At 34.7% G+C, this 10,020-nt stretch overlaps 2 protein-coding genes across 2 annotated transcripts; both read left to right on the forward strand.

Moving 5' to 3' along the window:
- The first annotated feature begins 917 nt into the window (after nt 1-917).
- On the forward strand, nt 918-3,100 carry LOC120088571 (UDP-N-acetylmuramoyl-L-alanyl-D-glutamate-2, 6-diaminopimelate ligase). Its single transcript, XM_039045964.2, has 5 exons — nt 918-1,124; nt 1,213-1,265; nt 2,359-2,538; nt 2,621-2,701; nt 2,796-3,100. The coding sequence occupies exons 1-5, from the start codon at nt 1,068-1,070 to the stop codon at nt 2,962-2,964; spliced, it is 540 nt and encodes a 179-aa protein (XP_038901892.1). The 5' UTR covers nt 918-1,067; the 3' UTR covers nt 2,965-3,100.
- A 1,340-nt stretch (nt 3,101-4,440) lies between these two features.
- RUS4 (root UVB sensitive protein (Protein of unknown function, DUF647)) lies at nt 4,441-9,675 on the forward strand. Its single transcript, XM_039046702.2, has 10 exons — nt 4,441-5,206; nt 5,604-5,750; nt 5,883-6,029; nt 6,751-6,813; nt 6,894-6,970; nt 7,111-7,216; nt 7,759-7,861; nt 8,616-8,764; nt 8,853-8,918; nt 9,147-9,675. Exons 1-10 carry the CDS (start codon nt 4,751-4,753, stop codon nt 9,390-9,392), a joined length of 1,560 nt encoding a protein of 519 aa, XP_038902630.2. The 5' UTR covers nt 4,441-4,750; the 3' UTR covers nt 9,393-9,675.
- The last annotated feature ends 345 nt before the right edge of the window (nt 9,676-10,020 follow it).

A 10,020-nucleotide genomic window follows, 5' to 3' on the forward strand; every position in this document is an offset into this window, starting at 1 on the left:
ACACACAGGGAATGAGTAAGGAGTGGGGAAATTTTTTCCCCATTTCCATTTCTTCCCCGGCCCCGGCCCCGCCTGACTCCCCGCCCTGCCTCGAGTGTGTATATATATATATATATATTAATTATTATATTATATTAAATTAATTTATATTATATATATATATATATATATATATATATATATATATTATAAAACCCTAAGTTGAGCAACTAGTCACTCTCATTTCTCATTCTTTCTCCAATTCAGTCGGTGGCACACGACACACGACCTCCGGTCCTCCACTCGTCCAGTCCTCGTCCTCACTCCTGACTCACGCTCACAGTCCACAGCTCACGCTCACGCTCATCCTGACGCGGCAGACCCTCACGGCCAGTCAACTCCCCCTCGTCGGCAACTTCTCAGCAGCGACACGACTTTTGGTCAGCGGTTACAGCCTCAACTCCGGTCAGCGGCGACTTCTTAGCAGTGACTTCTCGCTGTCACTCTCCCTCTCCTCACCCTTACCGTCAGCGGTGACTTCTTAGCAGTGACTTCGGTCAGTGACCTTCATCAGATCGTTTTAAGGTATATCCGACTGAATATCCAACATAAACAAATTTATCAAAATTAGATGTCAATTTTTATATTTTATAAGGTAGAGTTTGTATTTTATAAAAATATTGAGTCCCTAATTAATTTATTGATTTCTTTAGGCAAGAAATCTCATTAAATCTTAACCTTAATTTTTTAAAATAGAAACTAAGTTGTTTCAAATTTCAAAGTATTAGAACCAAATTGTTAGAAAATTGAAAGTTGAGAGGCTAAATCGTAACCTTCTAAAGTCTAGGGGCTAAATTGTTATTTTTAAGAAGTTTAGAGACTAAAAGTTCCAGCTTTATTTTTTCTAATCAAATTAGATTGTGCCACGTGTAGGGCATATTTTCTTAGCTTTAGGTTTTCTCTACATTTTGGAGTAGCCGAATGCTTCCTCTTGAGGCCATACAATTTTTCTGAATACTCTTTCTTCTTCTCCTTCTCTACAATTTCAATCAAACCTTCCAAAAACCCTAAAAAGAAGTTGGATTCAGATGTCGGACAGAGAAGATACCGATTCGGATGCCCCTGAGGAGTTCACTGCCGAGCAGGTTACTTGCTTTCAACTTTCTATACTTCTCTTTGCCTCTTCGCTCTTGCCAATTGCCCTCTTAACGATTCGGAACTTTTCTGTTGCAGGGAGTACAGCAGGATGAAGAGATTAGAAAAGTTCAAAAAGAAAGTAAAGCTAGGTGTGTATTCAATCCCTCTTTCCCATTACCGTTTTGTATTTGGTGTCGAACCTTGTGTTTTTCTCATTCTTTCAATAATGTCTACTTCTGGGTGTCGTATTTAGTCTTCACACTAGCAATCACGATGTTATTTTTCTTTCTTTGATTGAAGTTAAGCTGACGTTATAAATTTTTAAGATATGGATTGAGTTGGTTTTTTGGGGTGGACTTTATAGTTCAAAAGTATTTCTGTGCAATTAACATGTGATTATTTCTTGTGTTCTTCTATGTGACCTTGTTTTGCTGATTAGGAACCACAAACTCTTCAGTATCTATTAAATCTACTCGACCAATTTGCTTCAGTAACAAAGAAGAAGGATGAAAAGGAATGTCCTCAAGGCCCTTTGTAGCCAATAACTTAATCCTTTTCTTTTGTCATTAGATTCAATGTTGGTCCCTTGTTAGATTCAAAGGGATTCAAAGGAGTTCTTCTAGTGATATCGGTCCCTTATTAGATTCGATGTTTCTTTTTGCGTGTCGTAATTATTATTATTTTTTTTCACGGTATAACTTCTTGTTGGCTGTAAATCTGTTAAAGTTTCTTCACCTGAAATGTTATGTTGTTACATGTGATTAGATAAGGTACACGCTAATTGACTTGAACATTGATTACCTTTTGTTGCCTTACTGCTGTTATCAGTTTATCAGTTTTATGTTTTATTCTTTTGGCCCTTTGTTTACTTGGGCCGTAGGCAATTCAGTCTTTTCCTTTATGAGCTGCTCTCTTTTCTGTTTTCATCTTTTGAATTAATAAGAATAATTTTTGGGTCACCCCAGATACAATAATTTTCTTTAATTGAAAACGATTTATGGTCATGGCAAGAATCAAATGTACGGCAGTTTATACGTTGCCAGTAGCTGGCTAGGAGGCTTATTCTGTCATGCCCATTTCTATAGGGTGGACAATTGTTCATTCTCAGAATCCAGTATATTCAGAATTTTTACCTGCCCGCAACACAATCGAATGATGTTCTAAAGCCTTGTGTCCTTTACATGCTTGGTTATTAAGTATTTTTTTTCTTTTTTCTGACAGAATATAACTTTGTTTATGTAGGGTTGTTCGTGAAGGGAAAGAACGTCGTAGACTGTGGGCTGAAAAGAAAACACCACGCCCATCTAAAAAGGGTGAGACCGTTGAAGATTTAGCAGAACCTCCTAGAGATCATCATGATCAAATTAGCAAGTTGGGAATGCTTCCTAGTAATATTGTCCAACTGCTTGTAGACCGTGAGAAGTATGTCTCTCTCCTAGTTTTCATGTATTTCTGCACAGATCATGATTCAATGCCACTAATATAGTATTCTCTCCATCTATAGACAAGTTTTCTCATCAGATCCGAGCGACGAAAAGCCCGCAATTAAACCAAAATCAAAGAGGAAGAAAACCAAAAGCTCTGGGTGAGGGACCCGACCTGATTTAGAATGTCTACCTTTCAATTTTATTCTACCTTCTGATTTAGAATGGTCTCTTATTTTATGTTTCTTAATGCAGGATTGAAACGGTTCTTTTAAGCGAAAGAACGCCATCTCAATGTTTACACAACTCTTTGGAATTTTTGAAGAAGAGGAAGATGAATATCACAAGATCATCATCGGTTCTCGACAATCCTAACCAAGCGTTACGGCTTCTTTCTACATCTGGCTTACTAATTAAGAAATAGTATTTGTTTCAAAGTCTATTTGTTGCATCTCTGTTAGCTTCGCGGGACAATGTATAATGTATTTGAGAATTGGTTGCTGAGAGCAAGAAGGTTTATTGAGTTCTTATAATGGTCATAGCGTACCAGAAATTGAAAATGGTGTGAGCATTAATGCTGTTCGGACCGGGGGCTTGTCTTTGAATACGTTTAAATTAAAAAAAAAAAAAATCATTTACCTAACAAGTTGAAATAACTTAAAAAAATTGTATATAGTGAGCTTGGTGTGTACGGATGTTCTTGGGACAGAGGCTCTTCCGTCCTCGTCTAAGGTTTTAGTTCAAAGTATTTGTTGAAATAAAAATTGGAATTATTGTTTTATAAATTCATTTGAATGTCTCACTGATGAATCAATCAAGTTTCATGAGCTGAAACAATCTAAAACTAAAGATTTATGACTGATTGTTAGCAATTTTGATATGCAAGTTTGTCTGCTTAAACCGAAGCAAACCTTTTTGTTTGGACTAAATTGAACCAAAATTATAAATATTCAAATTTTTGGTTTTTAGCATGCGTCCTTATTTCATTAACTCATGTAGAAAATATCAATCTCTCGAAGATAAAAGCAATCGACAACATTTTGATGGTACAAAAATGACATTTAAAAGTATAAAACAAACATGAATTGATTTTAAGTGTTTTTTAAATACAATTTGTTTTAAATGATTTTATTTCAAAGTGCTTTTTGAATATAACAAAAGTAATTTTAATCTTTCCAATATCATCTCAAATATACCTAGAGCACCATTTCAAAATTATTAGTTGTTCTAAAAGTATTTAGGACCTCTTTGATTTGTCTAGCAAAGTAAATGTCTTTCAAGAAGTCTTTTATTATTATTATTTTTTATAAAAACGGTTAAAAATGAAAATAATTGTCAAAAGTATTATTATGCATGAGTTTATTTTATTTTTATTAAGTCAATTACTATAATGGACGACCGTTAAAGAAACTATTAATTAACTTGTATTAAAAACAATTAATGGAGAACTTTTTGTTTTTGTTTTTTAAAGTATATGATCGATCGAGTTGGTTAATATAGTTAGTCATTAGAGTTTGTCATTAGAGATGATCGACAAAGTTAGTTGCTAAAAGTGGTTGTTGCAGGAGTAAGTTGCCGACATTGGTTGTTGCAAAAGGTGGCTGATGAAGGACAATGGTAGCTAGTGAAACTATGGTATAAATGAGGTAGAGGATTAGTGATAGTATTTTAATAATTTTATAAATTATACAAATTAGAAAGAAATTATCTTTAAATATTAAAAATAATTATTTTTCAAAGTTGAATTCAAGTGTCTCTTGAATTAACTTATTTTATAAGATTTTTTAAATAAATAAATAAATAAATAAATATATATATATATTTTGAATGGTTGCCAAAGAATCAAATTTAATTGAAAATGTTGTTTCTTTTCAAGGATAGGCAAAAAGGTCAAAACCTCAAAGGCAGCACAACTCTGCGAGTATGTGGTCCGAATCTCTTTCTTTCTTTTCAATTTTTCTTTTAACGGAAAACAAAATTAAAAAAGAAAGAAAGAAAGAAAGAAAGAATGAAAACCCTTGATGTTGGCGCCGGCGGGAGGTAATAGACAGTCATCTGGTTGATTTCTGGACCCTAGTTTCCACTTCCTTCTTCGATTCCTTCCTCTTCCCCCCCTCTCTCTCTCTGCCCGCAACAATCTTCTGCTTTTCTTTCTCTTCTCTACATCCCTTAAGCTCCTTAGCTTCCCACAAACTTCAGTTCACTCCCTTATGCAAACCACCTCCTTCAACCCACTCTCAAATTCCCTTCAATTTCCACCTCCATGGATTCTCTCCGAAACCCATTTAGCTAATACGCCCAGATTCTCCTTTCGACCTCCAACGGTTACTACTTCTTTGAGAACTTGCTACAGAGCCGATGAAGGCGTTGATGATGGACCCGGTCCAAGTTCGCCGGTTCGTTTGCCCCTTGTCCTTCGCCGCTCCGGTAGGGTTTCTCAGTACGTCTGGGATGGGTTTTCTCTGCAGTTGGTCGGCTTTGATGCTGGTGCTTCCTCTGTTTCTTTTGATTTCGGCGATGGGTTTCGAACTTTTTACAGAGCCTGTAGTTTAGCTGTTAAAGATTTTTTTATTCCTAAGAATGTCAGTGAGCATTATGTATTTTATGTCAAATGGAAGCTTTTGCATCGGGTTTTCAGTTCCGCTCTGCAGGTCATTGCTACTCAGGTTAGTGGACGGAATTCTGCTGTACTGAAAGTTGAAACTTTAATTGAGTTTTCAAGTTGTGAGGAAGAAATTAGTGATGTTTGATCATTCTCTGTTTTATTTGTTTCTTATAGTTGGTTAATTGTTGGGTTTAGAATTAAATAACATGCTCAGTATTGCAATCATGCCGCATACTTTCTTTGTGGCAACATTAAAGCTTGAACTCATCCGGATGACAGAAGCTTGAATTGTTTGATGATGTGTGGATTGAATTGTTTATCTGGTGAAAATATTTGAGTATTCTTTTAGGGTCTCCACATTGGTTGTTAGTTATGAAATTTCTGATGTTACAGATGTCCAACTCCTGGTTTAATGATAAGCGTTCTGTTCAGATTATAAGGAAAACTGTTATTGATAGGCAATGTTTCGGGCGATAGGAGTTGGGCACAGTCGTTCGCTAGCATCTGCAGCAGCCCTTAATTGGGTCCTGAAGGATGGACTTGGACGGTTAAGTCGGTGCCTTTTCACTGCTAGCATAGCATCTGCGTTTGATACAAATTTGAAGGTTTGCTTCTGTTTGTTAATTTCTTGTGAACATGGAGTTTTATTTCAAGATCTTCCTTGGAAGTGCATTATATGTGTTACTCTTTTATATCTTTGTTTGATAAACAATTCTTTTCATGTTTCTCATTTCAAGAGAGTCAGGTTTTCGACAGCTGTTCTATTCAGTTTAAGCATTGGAGTTGAGTTGGTGACTCCGGCATTTCCTCAGTACTTCTTGCTTCTTGCATCGATTGCAAACATTGTGAAGCAAATAAGTCTTGGATGCTACTTATCAACTGCTGTAAGGATTTACAATTTTGTCAGTGATAGGAAATCTAGTCTGCTTTTTGTGCATTATATATTTAACATACTTTTCTGGAAAATCGATCACCACTCTGTATGATAATAATCAACATTTTTTTTTCTGTTGTTGGTACAGAGTGTTTGTTGGTCTACTGTTTGTTGTTCTTTTTTTGAGAAAAGTTACTCCATGTTGTTGATTACGTAATTGCGTCGCGGTTGCAATCCACCTATGATTACAGTAGCCTAGTTTATATATTTTGAAGAAAATGTGTTTGCTTTTTCCATATTTATCCATTAGAACCCCTGCCATGGCAACTTATTAGACAGTAGATTATATCCATGTGCTACACTCGACTCTCGTGTTGAGCCTTTTTTCTTCTAAAGTTGTATTAAAAATGTTGGGGCTACTCTATTCATTGCTTTGTTTTGAACTTCTACGTCAGTACTGGATGTTGTCGCCTATATTATTGAATTTGAATCAACATCAGCTTAACTATTTTAACTTCAATTTGTTCGAGTTTGTACAATCTGTGTGGATTTGTCTAAAAATATCCATTTGGTTAATTTATGAAGTTTCTGGAGGACTTTCAGTTTGAAAAGGTCTAATTATGTTAGTAATATATTCTTGAAAGTTTCATTCCAATAGATGTTATTCTTATTGCTTCATCACTTTAGATTTTATCAGTGTCATCTTACAGTTATCATCTATATGTAATCAGTCTGCTGTTCATAGAAGTTTTGCTGTGGCAGATAATCTTGGTGAAGTTTCTGCTAAGGCACAGGTTGGCTATATTCCTTACAGAAATGCTGATCACAGTTTGTTTTCATCCATTACATTTATTCAACCATCCATTTTATGCAGATTCAATCAGTGTGCTTTGACAATCTTGGTCTTGTACTCGCGGCTTTTCTTAACTTCTTGTCCAAGAATGATCAAAGGTTTTGTTCATCATTATTTTTCACATTTTCATATTTCTTTTCTTTTTTTTTCTTTTCAATGCCGCTCTACTTGGTGCATAATTTTTCTTAATTTTGGAATTTATCTCTCCAAGGTTTTTAACTCACCATTTTTGCGTTAGATTGCAGGCAGCTTTACCTTTTGTAGTTTACCCCATTTTTGCTGCAATGGATCTTTTTGGGACGTATCAAGGGCTTAAACATGTCCATTTGCAAACACTAACAAAGGTTGGTTTTGTTTTATTCAACTTTCTTGGACATTTGGAGGCTAGTTAAGTGTTTGAATTTGCTGCTAGTTCTCTTCTACCTGAGAAACAAAATTGTCCGTTAACTGATGTTTGCCTCATAGTATTGTTGATGTCTTTGTTCTTCCCCATAAATTTGTATCCATAGTTGTTGATTGGGACTGGGAGGGAGGTCCTATATAGATTATCACTAAGTTGTCAGTTTCGGATTACTTGAGTTTTGATAGGGCATTTTTCAAGTGAAACACTTCTGCAATTTGTCTATGTCACTACACTTTTAATGTAATTTTTATATCATCAAAATTAGTATTGTATTGAAATTCAATAAAAGCATGTTTCAAAGTAATTTTGAATATAACAAAAGTGATTTTATAACCATTTCAGAAGCACTATTTCAAAATCACTCTCAAACATGCCGTAAGTGCTATGACAATTATAAAGAACACTTTTTAATATTCTAAAAATTATTAGAAACTTAATTAAAGTGAAACTTTGTTTCTCGACCTTTGATTTCTTCATGTTCAGGATAGACTTGAGATCATATTAAGTAATTGGATTGAGCGAGGATATGTACCAACACCTGCAGAAGTAAGTGAGAGGGAAGGAATTGATTTATCATGCAGACAAGGTGACAACTCATCTCTTTATTATTCATTATACATAGATGGTTTACAAGTCATAGAGTTATCTTGAAACAAAGAAGCACAAACACTTTCGATTGGCTAGTGTGTCCGTGTCCAATATGTGTCAAACACTTGGATACTCTCGACACTTTTGGACACTTTTTAGCACAAATGGATGTGTTAAACACTGTTTTGAATAAAATTTTGAGAGCGAAAGGCATCAATCTCATTTTTTTATGCATATAAATGCATAAACCTATTTACTTTAAATTTTCTTGTTTGAATATGATGTATAATTTTAAAAAATATATATTTTAGGCTCCGTTCGATAATCATTGAATTTTTGAAATTTAAGATTATCGACACTACTTCCTTTCATAGTTTTTTTTGTGTTTTGTCATTCTTTTTCAATTCATGTTTCCAAAAACCAAGTCAAGTTTTGATAACTAAAAATGGTAGTTTTCAAAAACATGTTTTTGTTTATGGGATTTGACTAGGAATTCAAATGTTTCCTTAAAATTGGTGAAAACTACATAATAGAAAAATTGGGAGGAAGCAAATATAAATTTCAAAAACAGAAAATTGAAAACAAAATTGTTATTAAACGGGATCTAAAAAAACACATCCTTACCATGCCCTAGATTAAAAAAAAAAAAAAAATTGTGTCACCATGTCCTTTTGCATCATACTCGTGTCTCGAATTCATATCTATGTTTCTTAGTTGAAGTGCAGTTAAGTTAATATAACCTCAATATTCAGGTAAGGATTCATGGCCAATCAGAATAGGTTGCTTGAATCTGGAGTCTCATGTACCCAAGCTGTCAATTCTGGCTATGAGATCTGTATGCAGCAAGGACTATTATTTTATATGCATGGATGCCTTCTGCAGGGGTTTAACTACAAATACAGTAAGTATATCTACTACTGATGTTAACCTTTAAGAGCAGTCCACATTTATTTTACTCACTTTTTCACTTCTCTTGTTCGAAATCATAGCATGGTATTCTTCTTTGTCTCCGCGAAGGGGCTCGTGCTGCAGATATCTGCATGGGGTTATTGCAGGTAATAGAAAATTGATTAGATTATCATTTTTGTCCATCCATATGAGAAGTTTCAATTTAGTCTCCATCGCTAATACTACTCGTCAAGTTTTAAAATCATAGGGACTAAAGTAAAGCTAGTCTAGAGAGACTAAAATATCAAAACGTGATGCCACAACATTCTTTTCTTCCACATGCTTAATGAGGCTTTCTTCTTCGATTCTGATCTAACACGTCTTGATTTGAATAGGCATGTTATATCCGGAAAACAATTCTATCAAACAGAAGGATTTGGGAAGAGGAAATTGTGAAGGGCAATGAGTTTTCAGATGCAATGGGTAAGGAATGGATTAATTTGGTTGAGGATAGCAAGAAATATGCAGAAGAAAATGGTTGCTTTGTGCTTCAACAAATGTCAAGCTTAGGATGGGCAGTTAAGAACGTTCTGCTCAGTACAAATGAACAAATACGATACAGCTTTGTTGATGACCCATGATTATGTTATACCAATCACAAAATCAGTAGGCTGTGTTTGGATGGGGGAGGGTAATTCCCTACCTAAAGTTATTATTAATTTGTTTCATAGATAATTTTTTCTTTTACCCATACGAGGACACTTTAATCTAGGGATAGACTTAGAATTTGTTAGTTATGTTTTTCTTCTTCTTCTTCTTCTTCTTCCTTTTTTTTTTTTTTTTTTTTTTTAATATAATTTTTGTAATTGTTTACTCAAATCTAAAAATGAATAAAATTATGGTATAACTATTCAATTTATTAAATATCTAACGCCTTGTTTCTGGTGTCAAAATGACCGTAAAGTCGGGGTTTCAATTCTTCATATATATAGTTTTTAAAATGAAGCTTTACGATAATGGTTATATAAATTCTTATTTGAAAGGAGAATTTTATTTATTTATTTGATTTGGTCAGTTTACCAGGTTTTAGCTGGGGTAGGCCTGGATTGTCAACGAGGTGGGGCGGGGAGGGGTTCTTAGTCCTTGTCCCTAATGGAGGAATTTACCCCTACTTCCGTCGTGAGGACGGGGGTGGGGATTCCCGAAAACGGGCCTCTACAGGGACTCATTCCTCGTTTCTCCATTTCTTTCATGGAGACTTAAATTTTT

The sequence above is a fragment of the Benincasa hispida genome, chromosome 10 (assembly GCF_027475165.1).
Source record: "Benincasa hispida cultivar pf3 chromosome 10, pf3_genome.v1.1, whole genome shotgun sequence".
NCBI classification, from domain to species: domain Eukaryota; kingdom Viridiplantae; phylum Streptophyta; class Magnoliopsida; order Cucurbitales; family Cucurbitaceae; genus Benincasa; species Benincasa hispida.